Consider the following 20,494-nt stretch of genomic DNA (forward strand, 5'->3'; position numbering starts at 1 on the left):
TATAATGAATTGATATTGAAGATAAATACTAAGAGAAGTTAATTATACCATCCGGTATCCATACAACGTGTTTTTCTAGACTTATTTATAGATCAAACATTGTACACGAAAATAGGTGACGCATTCTGCCGCTGTTGCCGAGTTGGTTGCTCATGAAATATGGGTCAAAGTGAAGGATTCATAAAGAAAATCGAAACAAACCAATTTTTATTAATATGTAGAATATCTGAGGAAACATCTAAGATATAAAAAAATTTTTCATTTTTTTAACTTTGACGAAATTCGGTGTTGAATCCTTATATCCACGAAAATAGGTTACACCACTGTATATCATATTACATATTGACGAAATTAGAAAGAAAACTATGGGACAATATAAAATAAATCTATTAACTTTGTATGCCCTCCACGAGGGATGATGAATAGACAAATCTAATACCCAATGGCAGAGTGGGATTTGGTGTTTAAATAGATGGATGTATCCCTACTTACAGTTTAGTAATCATTCACTATAAATGTTAAGTGTTAAAGTAGAATTTTCGATTCAAGCTTACAGATAAATATGATTATAATGTATCTAATAGTACATTTTTCAAAAGCTAATAGATTTTAATATACATTTTCATTGAAAAAACTAATAATGAAAGTATCATAAAGTACTTTGTAGTTAGCAATATGAAAATTATTAACCTGAAAAGTGGACAGATCTAACTATGATTACATCTCATACAAATTAACAAAATCGTTTAATTCACGATTTTAATAAGAGGAACTGACACTTATTATGTATTTGTGCCTTTCAATGATTGGAATGCGTTGGATGTCAAATTAAATACATTGGATAGAGGAAACCAAGAAAAATGTATCGAGACAATGAGTGTTTTTGATAATAAAATTGATGATAATTATTGAGATCGTGCTGGTAATTATATAGTAAATTGGTCCAGGTTACAGGCAATTATAATATTAATGTTCCCATAGTTTGATCTTCTGATGAAGATAACACAGTACCACGAACATCTAAAGACATATCTTCTGGTTGGTAGATATCTGGTAAATTATTGGTTAAATCTTTTAATTCGGAAGATCTAAAAACAATTCAGTGAACAATTAATGTCGCAATGTGGGCTTGTTGGGTGGCAATCATGGTGGGTTTGTTGGAAATTTGCCGTAGAAAAAAATCTCGTACACTATTTTTCTATTACATGTCAGATCAATTCTTTGAATGAGAGTAGCCCGGAAAATCTGGCACCACCCAGTTCTTCAGACGTGATCTACGGATGTGGAACTTGTACTACAAAATTATCGGGCTAGAATGATAGTAAATAATTCAAACATGTCATGATAATTCTATGAAATCTTTTGACTCTTTATCGACTTCCCTATGTATTGTTTCGAGTCCCCATAGTCAAGATTAGGCGGATACATATCTACATTACCTCTTTGAATGTGTATCTATAAAAGATCTGTCTCTTTTCAATATGTCTACTTCTTCCTCGAGACAATCGGGTGATTCCTGAAATTGTTAACCACTGATAACAACTCTGCAATGTAATCTGCTAAACTGCTACAGGAACTTTGAACTGTCTCAATACAATTGACAAAACCTTCCACCCAATTAAATTATGATTTCTTTTCTGACAATGATCATTATGTACAAGTTAAAATTAAACACTATTATGAATTCAATATTATGATATTCAAGATCAAATATAAAATCGATGACAAATGTAAAAATATTGCATTTTTTCTCCATTTCAGACCGTTTTCAAAAATTGAGAAAAGCAACAAAAAATAAGTTTCATACCTCCCTCAGCACTTTCAAAACACAGATATTTGATACTCTGACGTTTTCCAGCCGTTTCAAACATTTCTCTATTTTTTCTGAAGCTTCTATATGGGTGCTAGAATAAAATCATAAAGTGATTTTTAAGGATAAAACACATACAGCAAAAGGAGCTACTGTGTCATGGACCGTATTGAAATAATTTTCTTGTTACAAAGTATCAGTAATATATAACAAACATACCAAGCCCATGAATTGATCTTGTCTTGTAACAGCCTGGTTTTAACCAAACAGTGATTCTTCCATAATGATATCACACATTCTTCAAGCTGCACCAACTTCTTTCTGAAAACGCATGTGTGGTATGTCACACCTTAAGGTATAGCATCAACGTATGACACTTTTTCAAACATACTGGCATACGCTGATATAAGTTCAGGGTACTCTGCGTAAGTTGCATATGTTAACACGCTGACATGCGTTGAGCCTCTTTAAAGATGGGTTCCCTTATTTTCATTTATGAAAATGAAAACGCTAATACTTCTATGAATAGAAAGTAGAGCCGATCTAATTGACTTGGAAAAATACCGGTTTGTTTCACATATCCCTAATTTATTAATTAGCTAAATTAGAAGAGGCCATCTAAACCTGTACGAAGGGCGAGGAAAGGATGACTAAAAGGCGCAAACAAGTGCAAAGAAGATAAAACAAGAGCAAACAAGCGCAAGCAAAGCACAGACAATCTTCTAGTGTGCAAATTACAATAGTAGACCACTTGTAAATTAATTAATTTGGATTAAAATAACGGGAGCGGCTCATCACTTCCAGCAAAACTTGAATGATTTTGTCGGGGTTGGATCATTTAAATGCTGGTTTACAGGAAGTATTAGATCTTAAACCAGATTGTTACGAAAAGATTAATTATTATTTAAAATAGAAAATAGTTATATGTTTCAAGCGAAATGATGTATAAGATTGTTAATACAGGAGAATCTCACGGACAGGCAATTAGTGTAGAATTAACACCTAAAAGTGTAGTAGTTACTCAGTTTTGTTATAAAAAAAAAAGGGGGTGTGAATAGATTAACGGAACTGTCATGAGATTGTAAACCGGCATTGCATTTGGAATAAATGGAATCAATGGATATATCTTGACAGATAGTCATTGAATGTGTCTGTGGACGGTTTTGCTCACAATTTACTTGTCAATATACTGATACGCGCAAGCCTGATGCGCATTCTTTACTCATATGCTCCGTATAAGTTCTATACGCGGGTCATACGCTTGCGGCACGCTAGAAACACTCTGTGATTCGCTGTAATACGTTACCAATAGGTTATACGGTACCCAAACGCTTGTTTTGCATACATTAGCTTGGCACAGAATTCATTAACCGTTTGCAAGCGTATGAGACTGATTTGAGTTTGTGCTATACGCTATATACATACGCTGATACTATAAGTTAAGGTGTGACAGGGCCATGTTAGTTTTCCACAACGTGAACAAAGTTCAATGTTACATCGTGCTTCGCCAAGTAAACTGAGCACTTTTAAGTGGAATGCTACGAAACCAATATTTTCTAAAGAAAATTAACGAAAATGGTTACTACAAATTACAGATTATGTTACCGACATCAATGCTTTATCCGATTTTCTGATATGATTTTTACGGGTATTACAAAAGGAATTTGTAACCTGTAAGACGTGGCTATGAAATAAGAACATACTTATCAGCGTTGTGTTGTAATCCATCATAGGGGGTTTTGGAACGATTAAATAAATCTTTTCTTCTCTGGCTGATTCTGTTAATGACAACACTAGCTTGTGACACTAGACATCTACATTTCTGTGAGCTGAAAACCATAACATAAAAAAGTTAACAGCAACAGAAATGAGAATATTTCAGGAGATAATTCCAATTTTCCATTTCCATTAAGCTGCTTCAGCGAAACTTTTTTAATTTTTAAAGTGACGTTTGAGTCCAACCAACATTTTGAAATAAACTGTCAATTTTCATTCCATGCATATGTTCATTTCTATCTAAGGTTTCGGGTACTTAATACTAGGACGTAAGACAATTCACTCCCATCTTGTTGTTGTCATTATATTGACCCGATTACGTCTTAGTTTTCCATTAATTGCTCTTACAAGCGCTGATACTTTCAGCAGAAACACTCAGCAAAAGGTTCTAGGATATTATTTATTGATGAGAAGATTTTTTATTTCTAAGGTCAGACCAATTTATTTTCTTGTTTGTGTATTTTTCCCTGAAAAATCTGTTATGTGAAAAAAGTCATATATTTTAGTAATAATGGGAGTTTCTGATGATTTATTTTTCTGTCGGGGATAGCTAAATCTGTTTTTCCGCTGATTTCTGGAAATTGAGGTAAGAGTGTCCGTAAAAGAAAAAAAAAAAACAATTGGTCTGACCTAAAAAATAAAAAATCTAGGCCAAAGGGTGGTTCTTAGGATCTTACCAAATAGATTCTATATAGCACCAATCATCACTAGCATCTATAGCTTCAGTTCGGAATGATTCTACTACAGACATTATATCTTCTTCTATTGTCTTTATAAGATTCTCAGTCTAAAAAATATCAGTCAGTTATTCCTATCTTACTACATGTCATCATTAAAATATTGAACCGTCGTATAATTCTTGTTAAGTTCTTTATTATTTAAAGGGATTTGGGGTGATGAATAAAATAAAGAGAAATATAATATGACTGTGCTAAAATCTTGATATTTAAAATATCGTTAGTTTAGATTTCTATGTTTATTAATAAGTAATATATTTTCAAAAAGGTTAGAATAAATGACACGATTTAGACTGGGATATACAATTGGATTAGTTAATTGTTAGTGATTCATAATGCATGTACTTACGTCGAATAAAGTTTTATCAACAGTTAATGGCCACATGTCATATTGTTCAGAGACTTTAGATACAAAATGATGCATTTCATGATGAAGTTCCCAACTCTGTCTTCTGATTGCTTTAGCTAATTCAATATTCGTCTGTAATTTTTTTCTACAAATGCGAGCAAACACAGACATTTAATATCTTACACAGACAAAACAAATTTATGTTATGAATTCTTAAACTTACAATAAAATATGTTGGAATTCTTAAACTTACAGTTACAGTGGAGCCTCGTTTATCCGCACATTCCCGTTCCCGATAAAATCGTGCGGTTTAACGAAAATCCGGATAGTTGAAACATGCCATTCCATAACTAGAGTTATATTCCTTCCTATAAGGACACCTGTCAAATGTCACGTACGCAACACATGGTAGACACATGTGTACTTTATAGGGCCAATACGTCGTGAAGAACCACGATTGTTTATAATTTTTCATTTTATTTCACTATCATAGTATAGTAATAACAATATCATTCCTTAAAATTAGGATTCGCTAATTTATAAACATAAATTACCGTACCGTATCATCGTAGCGATAATGTTTGATGTGTTCCGTAGCCATGATGGAATTCGCGTATGACTGAACGAAAGAAAGCATACACGTGATCATTAAATTTATCGCATATTCTCAAATAACGATTTATTGAACACCGGTCAACGAGGCATCATGAATAATGCTCATCGGGAAGCCAGTTTCGCTGATTTATAAACACAAATAATGTTGGACTGCTTAAACTTACAGTTATTTTGGACTGCTTAAACTTACAGTTATATATGTTGGACTGCTTAAATTTACAGTTATATATGTTGGACTGTTTAAACTTACAGTCAAATATGTTGGAAAGCTTAAACTTACATTTATATATGTTGGACTGCTTAAACTTACAATTATATATGTTGGACGGCTTAAACTTACAGTTATATATGTTGGACTGCTTAAACTTACAATTATATATGTTGGACTGCTTAAACTTACAATTATATATGTTGGAATTCTTAAACTTACAGTTATATATGTTGGACTGCTTAAACTTACAGTTATATATGTTGGACTGCTTAAACTTACAGTTATATATGTTGGACTGCTTAAACTTACAGTTATATATGTTGGACTGCTTAAACTTACAATTATATATGTTGGACTGCTTAAACTTACAGTTATATATGTTGGACGGCTTAAACTTACGGTAATTTATGTTGGAATTCTTAAACTTACAATAACATATGTTGGAATTCTTAAACTTACAGTTATATATGTTGGACTGCTTTAACTTACGGTAATTTATGTTGGAATTCTTAAACTTACAATAACATATGTTGGAATTCTTAAACTTACAGTTATATATGTTGGACTGCTTTAACTTAAGGTAATTTATGTTGGAATTCTTAAACTTAAGGTAATTCATGTTGGAATTCTTAAACTTAAGGTAATTCATGTTGGAATTCTTAAACTTACGATAAAATATGTTGGAATTCTTAAACTTACAGTTATATATGTTGGACTGCTTAAACTTACAGTTATAGATGTTGGACTGCATAAACTTACAGTTATATATGTTGGAATTCTTAAACTTACAGTTATATATGTTGGATTGCTTGAACTTACAGTTTTATATGTTGGACTGCTTAAACTTACAGTTATATTTGTTGGACTGCTTAAACTTACAGTTATATTTGTTGGACTGCTTAAACTTACAGTTATATATGTTGGACTGCTTAAACTTACAGTTATATATGTTGTACTGCTTAAACTTACGGTAATTTATGTTTGGATTATAAAACTTACTATGGTTTATGTTGGAATTCTACAACTAACAAATATATATGTAAACTTACAGTAATTTATGTTGTAGTTCTATTGTATTTTGCTGTAATTTTGATGCTATGTGACATTGCTTGGATAACATGTTCATGTGACCTCCAATCATTTTGGCTATCTGTAGATCATAATGCAAATCCATTGTAACACTGAATTTCAAATTTTTATCTGGGAAAAAAGAAAACCTGATATGAAACAAAACAAATTACTTTTCACAATACTTAAGATTTTAAAATTCGGATTATTTTATGAGATCTCTGGGATTTTGGGACCTAATGATGCCCCTTTTTCACAAAGTCTGGTTTTGAAACAAATACTTCAAACCAAAATGCCACAACTGTCTTTGTTTCCTTGATGGGTCTGCTATAGAATTTGTCAAAATTTGAATTTATAATGAATATCCGAATTCTTTATACCTCCTTCAACTTCTTCTAAGTAGGCACAAATTCCATTGAGGAAATCCAGTTTTTGTCTGTGTAGTAATATTATGGGTCGATCTAGGTCTGTTTCAGGAAAATTACTATTAGTCAAGCTATCTTTTTCTGATATAACTGATTTTTCATATAGTGCATTTTGGTAAAACAGTTGCTGATTTTCTATTTCTATATCAGTTTGATTTTGAAGATGAAGTTGTAGATCTGTAAGGCTGTAAAAAATTGTCTGACCCATAAATAACTTTTATCTTGGCGATGAGAACTATTCCAGAATATATCTTTATTCAAATGACTGTAAAATCCTTTCAGATTCATTCATTATCAATAATGACACAAGCAACATTTTAGGGAATTTCTCTAGCAAGAATAATCTGGTTGGCAGTGTTGCAGCAAACGTTAGAAATGAAGTTACCTTTCTTCGGGATTCATATATATTTTGTACATCCATGTTGGATTTTGTATGGTAGACATGACTGTTACTGCTACTTTACTTAAAATAGTTTCGGCCTCATTGAAGAACCTGTCAAAGGTCCAAGTCTTTTCTTCTTGAACTTCTAATAACCCGGCAATTAATGGCGTTATCAGTTGTTTTAAACCACTAAAAAGAAAATTACACTGGTTGTTGAAATAGCTTTTTCTCATTTATTCATAAACAGATAGAACATTTACAGCTACTTCGTAGCATTCCAGATTTCATCAAAAGGTTTATCCGTGTAATAGGCCTAATTCGCTTATAATTACCCTGACAAAGATGTAGATGGCGGTAAATCTTTAACCCATAAAATCCGTCCGTTTTGCTTGAGTTGTACTCCTGCTATAGCACCAGGTGGTCTCTCAAACAGCATGTGTCTCCTAAAAAATACATTGTAAAAGATAGCTTGCCAGGCAAGGTAACATACGCCCACTACCAACTGTCAGAAATGATAACAAAGTCTGTAGTGGTTTAATATGTGAAACCAATCATCCGATTGTTACTAATTTCAAGCTTAACTCAGGACTCATACCAAGTTTCATCAAAAAACAAATAAAAAATGCAGTCTCTATCAGGCCTTCAAGCCCAATTAGACGCATTGAATTAATTCAAGAGTCATAACCCCAAAACCATTCATCCAATTATTACCATTTTTATACGCCCACATGAAATGGGGGGGCGTATATTGCCGTCACCCATGTCCGTCCGTCCGTCCGTGCACAATTGCTCGTAAACACTCTACATGACACAAATCTTGACGGATTTTGACAAAACTTGGTATGAGTGTTCGTAATTACCCAAGGATGAACCTTATTGAAAATCAGAAAAATCGGAAAAACATTTAGTTTGAGTTATTGCCCTTGTTCTTGAAAACGCGTTAAATTTTTAGCTCGTAAACACTCTAGAAGGCACAATTCTTGATGGATTTTGACGAAACTTGGCATGAGTGTTTGTTATCAACCAAGGATAAACCCTAATGAAAATCAGAAAAATCGAAAAATATTTAGTATGAGTTATTGCCCTTGTTTTTGAAAACACGATCTATTTTTAGATCGTAGACATTCTAGAAGGCACTATTCTTGATGGATTTTGACGAAACTTGGCATGAGTGTTTGTTATCAACCAAGGATAAACCTTATTGAAAATCAGAAAAATCGAAAAATATTTAGTATGAGTTATTGCCCTTGTTTTTGAAAACGCGTTCAATTTTTAGCTTGTTAACACTTTAGAAGGCAGAATTCTTGACGGATTTTGACGAAACTTGGTTTTATTATTCAGTCCTGCGCTGAAGATTGAATATTTGCCTTCTAGAGTTTTCACGAGCTAAAAATTGAACACGTTTTCAAGAACAAGGGCAATAACTCATACTCGATATTATTAAGTATCGCCCTAAAGAGTTCAAAAGAAGTGTATGACAGAAGGTTGGATATTTCATACTAGTGATTGTTACTGTACTGCCAAATATTTTTATTCAAAATCAAAACTGCCAGTGGGCTCATATTACCTTGCCTGGCAAGCTATCTTTGAACTTGAGATCTCATCAATATATACATACATACCAAGTTTTATTGAAATCAGATAAAAACTGCACACTGTATCATGACTACAAGCAAAATTTGAAGCGTATTTACTAAATCAAGGGCAATAACTCCAAAAGTATTCATCCGATTATGACCAAATTCAAACTTGACCTAGATCTTATCAATATATACATGCATACCAAGTTTCATCAAGATCGGATAAAAACTTTAGGTAATATCGTGCCTAAAGGCCAAATTTGACATGTTTTTACTAAATCAAGGGCAATAACCCTGAAATCATTCATCCAATTATTACCAATTTCAAAGTTTCATCAAGATGAGATCAAAATTGTAGCCTTTATCGTGCATACAAGGCAAATTTAATGCATTTTTACTAAGTCAAGGGCAATAACTCTGAAACCATCCATCCAATTAGTACCAATTTTAAACTTGACTGAGGTCTTATCAATATCTACATACATACTAAGTTTCATAAAGATCAAATAAAAATCTTAGCCTTTATCATGCATACAAGCAAAATTTATCACGTTTTTATTAAGACAAGGGCAATAACTCTGCAACCGTTTATCCGATTATTACTAATTTCGAACTTGACCAAGATCTCATCAATACATACATTCATACCAAGTTTCATCAAGATCAGATACAAAATCTACACTCTATCGTGCCTACAAGCAAAATTTGACGCGTTCGTACTAAGTCAAGGGCAATAACTCAGAAACCATTCATCCGATAATTACGAATTTCGAACTTGACTGAGATCTCAGCAATATATACATGCATACCAAGTTTTATCAAGATCAGATGAAAACTGTAGTCTCTATTGTGCCTACAAGCCAAATTTGACGCATTTTTACTAAGTCAGGGGCAATAACTCTGAAACCAGTCATCCAATTATTACCAATTTCGAACTTGACCGAGATCTCATCGATATATACATGCATACCAAGTTTCATTCAGATTGGATAAAAACTGTAGCCTCTATCGCGCCTACAAGAAATGTGAACGGACGGGCAGACAGGGGCAACGGCAACGGCAACATTTCAATGTGGGCGTATAAAAATCATTGAATTAACATAGTCATAATATTAATAGATCAATGTGTAGCAGTTAAATCAACAAGCATAATATGAGCATACTAAACCATGGTAAAATATAAAAGTCACTATAAAAATAAAAGTCACTAATATGTCAGTCATATATCACTTAAAGAAATAACGTACACAATTAAAGAAAAAATAAAATATCTTACATAGCTTCTTTGTCTTCTCTGCCCCCATAAGGTCGGAATGGTACAGAACCAGTAGCGCAATGATATAATGTTGCTCCTAAACTCCACAGGTCGACTTTGCAATCAAATTCTTGTTCTCCAGAGAAAAATGCTGCGTTGTACAATTTTGGGTGCTATAAATAGACAGATAAGAAGAAAAAAAAACATATAGGTGAATAGAATTCGCCATCACAGTGACCATATTTGTTGAATTTGGCTGAATTTTGGAAGAAACCGATTTAATTATATGAATCGTCCTTGCGATAGCCGAAAATGTTACCCGCAGCAAAAGTCATTACTGCATTCCTTTACTAAAATCATCTTATCAATATTAAGCATATCAGTGCATCACCCACAATTTATAGTGAATTGATCACATGTAGGCAAATTATTTGCACGAAAGATTTATCACATGAATATGGTCTTTAAATTGGGTTACAGTAAATTAATATTAGAGGTAGTCACAAGGTAAATGAGTAATAGAGATTTCAAGACGGTAGCCTAATATTGTCACAACATTGCAACAATAGTGAGAGTAATTGTAATTCACTCGTGTACTTATAATTACACGCAAGATAAGTAAATCAAAGATGTATAGAGACGTGACGGTAACACAATGACCACAAGAATTTGTCTGACCTACTGTAACCTCAGAAATACCGATCAACATAGCTGCCATTGACAAGCATATTCATGAAACTGCGGTTTTCTGTAGAACTACGCAATTTTCACTTCCTTTATACGGCTGTATTGAGTCCAATATCATAATTCACTAATAACAGATAGTTATCATTCTAAAGGGCTGTCCAAACTGCTCGGAGTATAGTCTTACTCGATCTGAGGCATATTTGCTGTTCTATTAACAACTTTATATTGAAAGAGAGCTTGCCATACACTTCGTTCGAACTTAAGGGGGTTGATAATGAACAATATTACCAAGTTTTGTCAAAATTCGGCAAGGATTGTGCCGTCTACGAGCTAAAAATTGAAGACGATTTCAAGAACAAGGGCAATAACTCATATGAAATATTTTTTCAATTCTTTTTATACGCCTACATTGAAAAGTTTTCAACTGATTTTAATGAAATTCGATGTGATCATTTACATTGATAAGATCTTGGTCAAGTTCAAATTGGATGATTTTTAGATGAACGGTTTTTTAGTTATTGCCCTTGACCTAGGAAAAATGCGTCAAAATTTGTTTGTGAATACAATAGAGACTGCAGTTTCCAACTGATTTTATTGAAATTTGGTGTGATCATTTATATTGATGAGATCTTGGACTAGTTCGAAATTGATCATATTTCGATTAACGGCCTTTGATTTATTGCCCTTGACTTAGGAAAAACGCGTCAATATTTGTCTGAGAACACATTAGAGACCACAGTTTTCAATTGATTTTAATGAAGCATGGTGTGATCATGTACAAAGATGAGATAGTTTGATTTTGGGTAATTGATATTTAAAAATTTGGTGGAATTTTCCAGGATAAATAAATGGCAGTTAATATATATATCAAACTATTCAAACTATTAAAATTTCTTTAATATGAGAAAATCCATACTTCAATCACTAAAGACTGTTTTATCATTTCTGACAGCTGCCAGTGTGCGTATGTTACCTTGCCTGGCAAGCTATCTTTTTAATTTCAATAGGGATCATCCCTAAAAAAATAAACAACTTCACCAAGTTTCGTCGAAATCCGTCAAGAACAACTGAAGGCGTTTTCAAGAACTATATAGGGCAATAACTCATATTAAACATTTTTCAATTGGGTTTATCCCAATTAATGGGTGATAATTAACATTAAACCAAGTTTCGTCAAAATCCGTCCCGTTTATGGACGGATCGACCCACCGACTGACAGAGGCAACAGCGATATATATGTCCCCATTCCCATTTGGGCGGATAATTGCTCCATTACCAAATATTCTTCAGTACCAACAAGTGACATGAACTGTCCATCATCTTCTAATAATCTAGCTGTACCAAAATCTGATAGCTTATACAGAGACCTGGAACAGCAAATGGAATGGAGTTTTTCAATTTACTACTTTCATGCATCGGGAGATCTTTGAAGGTGCTAGTTGGAAACGATTAGAGATGTTTACAGGAAGTCTTGACAGTTAATTTGTATAAGTAATTGCGAATGTAAGTACACTATCATAAAGTTTATATTAGTTACATCTCGAAGTAAACGCTACTTTGCGATGGCAAGTAATCTAATAAATGAAATGTTAATACCTTCCAGTTTCATCTATACACCTCAATATGTTACCAGGTTTAATATCTCTATGTACAAAACCATTGTTTCTTAAATGACGTATACCATCCACTATAAAGTTAATAATAGCAAAATAAACACATGCCCACACAACAGCCTTGTTAAATTTATTGTTTTAATAAAGACCTGCATGAATCATAATGATTAATCTGTCAATTTTCTATTCAATGCTCAGAAAATTTTCATTGCAAAAGTAATCTCAAGACCTTGTCAATATAACAACAACCACACCAAGTTTCAAATCGGTTGAAAACTACACTTTCCATTGTACTCATGAATTAACACATTTTGACGCGTTTTCAGTCAATAACTAAAAAACGGTTAATCGAAAAAAAAAGTCCGAAATCAATATAAATGATCAGACCAAATTTCATCCAATTCGTTACAAAATTCTTGTTTCACTAACCAATTTTGACGCGTTTTTTTTACTCAGGCAATATAGGGCCTACCGTAACTAAAAATCCGTTCATCGAAAAAATCATCAAATTCAAACATGTCCAAGATCTCATCAATGTATTATATGATCACACCAAATTTTCTATAAATCGGATGAAAAGAGAATTCCCATTGTGCTCACGAACAAACTAAAAAACCGTTCATCGAAAAATGGTCAAGATCTCATCAAAATAAATGACCATTTTAATCAGATAAATTCTCTATTCATGCGAAACTTCGTATGGTTCTCGCAAGGAAATAACACACAAAACGCAATTCATATGCAACCATTTTGAATACCTTCCTGGACTTAACAGGTAGTATTTTTAAAAAGGCTATGACATTTAAAGGTTAAAGAATGGCTTCAAAGGGATACTAGGCCTACGTCTTAGAATACCAACATAACAGACTTCTATTAGCACAGTGGACAGTAGGCATTAGAGACTGGTTAACCTAGTATTGTTTAAATATTTATTTGCTGGAAGTTTTAGTCTACTTCCATTTCCTGTGAAAAGTTTATAGTCTAGAAAGTTCCAAAGTCAGAGAAAGTTAAAGTCAAAGTTTTGATGTCCTCAAAGAAAACTGATAGGCTCATAATATGGTTTGTTGATTAAGTTGATATCTGTAATTTAAGTGTAGGCTATGCTTAGGCTATTTTTGCATGGACTTGAGCAGAAATGAGCATAAAACAGCTTGGATTTGACCCATATCCTGTCATTTTGTTATGCCATGAAACTAAGAAAGACAATTATGTTATTGTAAGAGTTACATAGACAGCAAGTTTGGGTTTAATTGTAATTATAGTCAAGATATAGGAGCATACATCTAGTCAAAGTCATCCTAGTCAATCATATGCCAGCTATCAGGCGTTACCCACCCCACCAGTCATAAGACAAGATATTGTTCAAGTTAAAGTCTAATTAAGAATTTTATTATTGTCTTTTTAGTCAATCATCACATCATCATCTGTATCATCAGTTCTTAGATATGTTATTCCTATTATTATCAACTACAATAGACCAATAACTACTACTGACCACTGTACTATACTGTGATTATTATAACTGTTAATAAACCTCATTCAACATTCATGTATTGACAAAGCTGAAATCTGTGTAAACGTACATTACATAGTCCTAGAGGCTATACTATTGGTTAAATAAGTAAGCATCCAACACTTTATCAAGTTTGAAAAAGCGACAATAAAACTATAATCAAAATTTAAAAAAAAAGTGAGCAAGCGACAAATCCGTTCAGAAAAAAAAGATTCTGGGTAATCAACGCTATAACAGGAAACAATCTTCCTTAGTGTTTTATAATTATTTACTTGATTTTGTGGATACATCGCATTATAGAGGGATTTTGATGTATAGTTAGGACACCAGGTAAGTCCACTGATGGATATATGCTGTTATTGGCCAAATTTGAGCAAAATTAAAATTTTATGTTAAGACCTAAGACCTAGTAAGCCTATCCCTTTAAATGTGATTTGCATTTTTAAAAATGCGACTAAGACGAAGAAGTGATTCAAAATGGTTGTGAACTACGTTCGGGTGTATCATTTCTACGTAAGAACGATGCGGACCGATTCACGAACAGGCGTTACGGCAATATACGCCAACATGGTATAGTACAAGTACGTAAATTTTAATATTGTAAATGATGTCCTATAGTCGTATCATTCTACAGTATATAATATAGGTCAATAGGCCTAGATATGCTCTGTATATATAAAAAAAATATCTTCTCCAGTATTTACATTGGCTAAATATAAATATGTTCTTGGACATTCTATACCTATACTTAGTGCATATTCAAAACCTATTATATATTATCTAGATTATCCAGTAAAATAATAAAATTGTTCTACCAAGATGTCGAAAGATCAACAAGAACTCTTCTTCATCTAATCCATATTTATTAGGCAATTCATTTAAAACATCTTGTAAACTGCCATGTTCACACAATTCCGTTACCACGACAGGTCTTGCTGTTGAAATCTGAACAAAAAATCAGATAAAAAGTCACGCAGAACTAATGCTAGGAAATAACAAATGCATCAATATTATAAAAGAGATTCCACATTTCTGAGAATCAAAAACATCTTCAAACAAAGCTTAAGCCTATATATATATTTATAGATCTACAAGAATTCCTCTGCAATTTTCGTTTCTTTCATAAAAAATCAACATACGACTCACGTCTTTCTCTAAATTATAAAATATTACAACATTTTTATGTTGGAGATTTTTTAATGCCACTACTTCTCTCTGGATATCAGAATGTTTTCCCCTTCCTAAAAAGATCTTCAGAGCTCTGTATTCGCCAGTCTGAAAGAAAAAAATCATTTTCATCAGGCTACATTTTATGGCCTATCTTTCTTTTAATTATGAAATTCTCTTAGAAGACATTTGAGGCCTTTATGCGTAACAAATATGGTTCAACCAAGATCAAGACAGATGGGTGTGTGAAAAATTGATAAAATGGTCAGCACTAACAAGAACGCACTAATGCAATGCGAGGCAAGAAACTCCACTCTTTTCTCAATTCAGACAAAAAAAAATTTAAAATCGAAAGGTGCAAAAAAAACTACAAAGGATTGTAAATAGGTTTTCAAATACATGTAGGCCCTACATTATAAATGCCATTTCTCCAGGAAAATAATACTTTTAGTTTCAATATCAAGAAAAATTTGACATTCATTTATTATTATAAACTTATTTTTTTATTTCATTTATTAACAACATGTCCATATTTATAATATCTCATAGGGTAAGACTTGGTTAGGGTGGTGGGTGGGTCTGGTGCATAGATCAAAAGTTGAAACCCAGAAGTAAATAAGTTTTTTGTTGGTTATCTGTATAGCCTAAACAACAAATGTAATGCATTAAAATCAATTACGGGGCTTAAAGGTTTGAACTATGACATAATATATACATAGGCTTATTTATCAGATAACTCTTTAAATAGTATTAGACATCCATTAGTCTACTCAAAAGTAGAAGGGATATGCCTTTGTTTATTTTTATTTGTCATAGCCATATTTTTTTAACAGATAATAATATCAATGTTATAAGTTTTTACTGGCAGTATTATTTGGCCTTTTGTTAAAGCCTACGGCACCTACCTTGCTAATACCTTTATAAACTTCACAAGTAGCACCTCTACCAAGTATATCAGACGTGGAATAATAATGATTAGTCGTCTCCCTGGTAAAGGAGATGGTCGACATCATAGTTGACAATGTTAAATTATGATACTACGTTCAGACATTATAAATAGATTCCTAAGCTCTTTGGGTTATCCCATTACTAATAATAGATTTTTGCATTCTTTTATCAGTTTTTTCACCAAAATATATCTGTGAAGTTTAAGGAAAACATTTTACATTAAAAATCATAACTGACGTAAAAGTTAAAAGTTGTGATTCTAATGAACTTTTTGTGCCTTTCTTGCAATCTCCAAAGGAAGGCAACTTGAGTATAATATAATATTCTAGTCTCTATCATCAGGTCTCACTAGGTCGGCACACAGCTGTGAGAAAAACGGTTGAAAACTGATGTCTGGAGTGTCAGAGACTAATAATATTCTCAAAGCCACCAAAACTATGGTCAAAGGGGAATAATCTTGACATAACTGTAGTCTGTATCTTAAGTTCAAAATCACTGTGATTCGGGGGAGGTAACCGTTTTTTTCACGGAAGCGGTTGGATAATAAAAACTATTGTGGGTAAAGTTTGTGATAAGTTGTGTTAGTTTTCAAGAAAAGTTATAGTTTTAAGCTATTTTGGAATTCCTGGTATCTTATTACAGTAGATCTAGGCCTAGATAGCATTTTTTATTTTTTTTTATCAATCATTGTTTACTTTCATTGTTTTAGTATTCAGAAGTTAATCCAAAAGAATGAATCTGAATCTTTAAGATGTCTGCTGAAAACCAAAACAGACCATTTAAGATATGGACACATGATAGAAAGTTAAAGAAATCTGTTACTGCTACAACTTTGGATGAATTACTTGAAAAAAGTCAGTGTAATAAAGTCAAAGATGGTTGATATCCCATTTGCTATAACATAAGGCTTAGTTAAAGGGTCATTCTGCTTTTTTTGTAAAACATTTCCATTATCAAAAACGTATAAATTATACCTAGTTGAAATATTTCTAAAGTATGATATTTATATCTATGTATCTACTTGATCAAATAGAATTTGTTTCCAAAGGGATAATAAAAAACGGACAGTAGGCTACAAATTATTAATTAGGCAGTTTGACCTAGTTTTGGGGTTTGGTTTTTTTATGGCTCGATATTATTAGTTTATTTTACCTAAAGGGACAGGTACCATTTTTGGGGGTTGATTTTAGTCTTGACAATATGTACATAGTCTTCAGAAGTACTAGAAATGTACGAAAATCGCATAATTTCTTCAAAAATATCTCAAACTGGCAATTTTACTCATTATTTCTACATTTGTTTTTTCTATATATATCACAGAGTAGGCCTATCTAATAATTATATTATATGGGATAATTCTAGACACATGGATTTGAAGGCTCTAATTTCGACGGTGAGCTGTGAACACTGTTACTGATTGGCTTAGTTAAAAAAAATCCTGTTTCTGAGACTAGAGTATAATTGGTCAAAAAGAATGGTGCATCTGTCCCTTAAATCTGTATTTTAGTTTTGTAACTAGCTTCCAAAAGCATAAACTTTTATTACATAAATTTTTAAAATAGTTTTTGTGTTAAAGATTAAAGACTAGATTTTTTTAGTTAAAATTTTCAGATACATTAGGGGACACATTTCTTTCGATTTATGTATATACTTTTCACAAGTTTGAATAAAACAAATTTCGACCTATAAAAAATGTAGAATGTCCCTTTAAGCCTTGTCAAACCTATCCAAGAATGTCCATGTCATAACATTCACTCCAAGCAAGGATGGCATAGCCACCATTGTTGTACGAAATATGACCAAAAAAGTTAGTGCGTTGTTCAAACAGCTACCTATTGATAAAGTTCTTGAATATATCTTCATAAATTAGCTTCTATTGGCAATTAGTTGTATCTGCTTCCGTTTCATTATAAATGCATTAATCATATGTCTGTTTAACAATGTTCTGGGTCTCTTTCAAAACTATGTGGATTTCACTAACCTACACTAGATAATCAATTACATTATTCAATCAATGCATCATGTTTATGTCAGGTAAGAAGAAATTAGATCTAGATAATAAAGATGATATTAAAGTTGTATTAGAAGAAGATGGGACAGAAATTGATGATGAAGATTATTTTAGTTTTGTAGCCAGTAATTCAACATTAATGATACTAACAAAGGATCAGCAATGGAATAAACCATCAAAGAGTAAGAATATTAATTTGACCTACACATTTACATTTATTCTGGATTTGTGGTAGAAATGTTCTTTGTGCTTTCCATCTCTATTCTTGCTCCATGAGTACAGAATAAGGGTATTTTTCTTGGAGATTTAGAAAAGTATGCTTATTCTTAAAACAGAATATATGTGTTTTGTCAAAGGGGTTTGAAATAACCTATGTGAATGTATATTAATTTGTATTTTTATATCATGTATCAAATGAAATAATGATATATATTTTGATATTATAGTTTAATTGACATGTGATTTTATTTTGTATTTTTAATGGATGTGATTTTTTTTAATTGACTTGTATTTTGGTATTATAGTTTTAAATGACATGTATTTTGATACCGTATGTTTAATTAAAGTGTATTTTGATATTTTGTTAGTTTCTACTGATAATGATGAGACTGACTATGGGTCTGGTTTAACAGATAGAAGTAAACAATTAATACTAGGATTACAGAAAGATCTGTCCAGAATTATTGCTTTCTCTAATGAAGATTTAGAGGTAAATATTATTCTAAATCTCTAATATGGAGGGAATATTCAATGTAAAAATATTTGGTGGAATATGTTAAACAGAATCTGTTGGTTGGTCTGTAATTGAAATTTTTTTTTATCAGGGTATGATTACTTACTGCTAGATTGTAATGTAACTTAATCAAGTATTCAAAGAGGAAGTCTTTAGCCTAGTGATACCAAATCAACTTTCAGTCTTTTTTTTTTACACATTGTTTTGCATAAAAAAGTCTATATCCAAATAGTTAAGAGATGCTTAATGCTCTATCATTAGATCTTCCACTTGCAGATAGTAAATATATAACTGATACTATTGAAATTTCAGAATATTATCTCAGCTGATAGTAATGATTTATGTCACCTTCTTCAAGAAACAGAATGTTATGTAAAAGCTTTACAAGAGGCTTGTCAACGTCATTTAGATGAAAGACAACTAAGTACTGAAGCTATAGATCTTCTGCGTTTATATCACCAGTCTCGGAAAAACAGTCCATATGTTGAAGATGAAGGGGGTAAGAAGCGAAAAGCTGATCACTCATGCTAATATTCCTTGTCTTCTTTTTTTTATCTCAATACTTGTAGTTTTGGATGTTTTTTTAAACTTATTTTATTTTCATGTTCATGATATCAATAATATAATTCTTAGATTGGAATACACCATTTTTTTTTTTTAAATATTAATCATTATTAATGGGTAAATAAATCATAATTGGAAGTGAACTAATTTAGCTCCCTCTAACATTTCAGAAAAGTAGGACGTAAAACTCCATTCATTTCATTTTCCCTCTAACATGTAAACTTTATATGCCAGTCAATAGTCATTGCTTTGAAGTTTGTCCAATCTGTGCATTATATTGTCATATTTTATTTTATTCTTTATGGATAATATTGCACAATATGTTAGATTATAGTTGTTTGTGTCAGAGATATCTGATATTGATAAACATATAATTGATAGTAAAGACACAAGTATATTTTGTCTTTTTTAACTATTAACAATTTTTAAAGTTATTATGTGGTATGTAAAAGATTGTTGTTATTAGATTGTTAACAGATTTAAAATGTCGCAATGATATATATATATATTGCTTCATGATTTATAAGATTTTATTTTTATAAAAAATTTAAGTAATGATTTCTTTACTCAATCTTGACAGGACTAGCATGGGGTCCTAACAAAAGCAATACAATAGCAATACATCAGTAGCAAAAAAGATTCCATAAGTAATTTTGCAAATATTTCATGAATTGGACATTAACTTCACTAAGCTTTATAAAGTCATCACTTCTTTCAAGAAAAGTGAAAAAATAATTTTAGAAATTTTTTAATTTCAATTTCTGTCACTAATAATATCTTTAGTCTTTTTTTCTTTTTTTTTCTCTTGCATGATTGTTTTAACAAAAATCAAATAACTCTTAAGCTAGCCAAACTCTTATTTACAACATTTGTAATTATGAAGACAAGGTAAGAGAAAGAAATTAAACAAAATTAAATATGTATGTAAGAAATACAGTTATTCCTTGGCTTGAATACTTCAGGTGGTGATCTATATCACTTTTCATAATAGTAGTGTAATAAGAATAGTTATAAAAATCAGGAAAAATATAATAGCTTTCACATTCAGAT

The 20,494-nt window shown here is 31.8% G+C and overlaps 3 protein-coding genes across 3 annotated transcripts; 1 reads left to right on the forward strand and 2 right to left on the reverse strand.

The window, feature by feature from the left end:
• Positions 1-5,453: 5,453 nt before the first annotated feature.
• Positions 5,454-5,903, reverse strand: LOTGIDRAFT_125420 (hypothetical protein; the record flags this gene model as incomplete). Its single annotated transcript, XM_009062269.1, has 1 exon — positions 5,454-5,903. A coding segment is annotated over one exon (450 nt), but the record flags the coding sequence as incomplete, so codon positions are not given.
• Positions 5,904-10,225: 4,322 nt separating this feature from the next.
• On the reverse strand, positions 10,226-16,198 carry LOTGIDRAFT_125486 (hypothetical protein; the record flags this gene model as incomplete). The annotated part of the gene is made up of 7 exons (XM_009062270.1): positions 10,226-10,381; positions 12,172-12,262; positions 12,492-12,582; positions 14,837-14,966; positions 15,079-15,123; positions 15,168-15,296; positions 16,094-16,198. The coding sequence occupies 7 exons, from the start codon at positions 16,196-16,198 to the stop codon at positions 10,226-10,228; spliced, it is 747 nt and encodes a 248-aa protein (XP_009060518.1).
• A 456-nt stretch (positions 16,199-16,654) lies between these two features.
• Positions 16,655-19,840, forward strand: LOTGIDRAFT_234417 (hypothetical protein). The gene is made up of 5 exons (XM_009062271.1): positions 16,655-16,691; positions 16,846-16,990; positions 18,171-18,329; positions 18,735-18,856; positions 19,193-19,840. The coding sequence occupies exons 2-5, from the start codon at positions 16,888-16,890 to the stop codon at positions 19,409-19,411; spliced, it is 603 nt and encodes a 200-aa protein (XP_009060519.1). The 5' UTR covers positions 16,655-16,691; positions 16,846-16,887; the 3' UTR covers positions 19,412-19,840.
• The last annotated feature ends 654 nt before the right edge of the window (positions 19,841-20,494 follow it).

Source organism: Lottia gigantea, assembly GCF_000327385.1.
Source record: "Lottia gigantea unplaced genomic scaffold LOTGIsca_50, whole genome shotgun sequence".
NCBI lineage: Eukaryota > Metazoa > Mollusca > Gastropoda > Lottiidae > Lottia > Lottia gigantea.

Coding starts and splice junctions, on each gene's coding strand:
- LOTGIDRAFT_234417 (XM_009062271.1), top strand. CDS start 16,888: ATGTCTGCTGAAAACCAAAACAGACCATTTAAGATATGGACACATGAT. Junction 16,991..18,170: donor GGATGAATTACTTGAAAAAA/GTCAGTGTAATA, acceptor TGTTTATGTCAG/GTAAGAAGAAATTAGATCTA. Junction 18,330..18,734: donor ATGGAATAAACCATCAAAGA/GTAAGAATATTA, acceptor ATATTTTGTTAG/TTTCTACTGATAATGATGAG.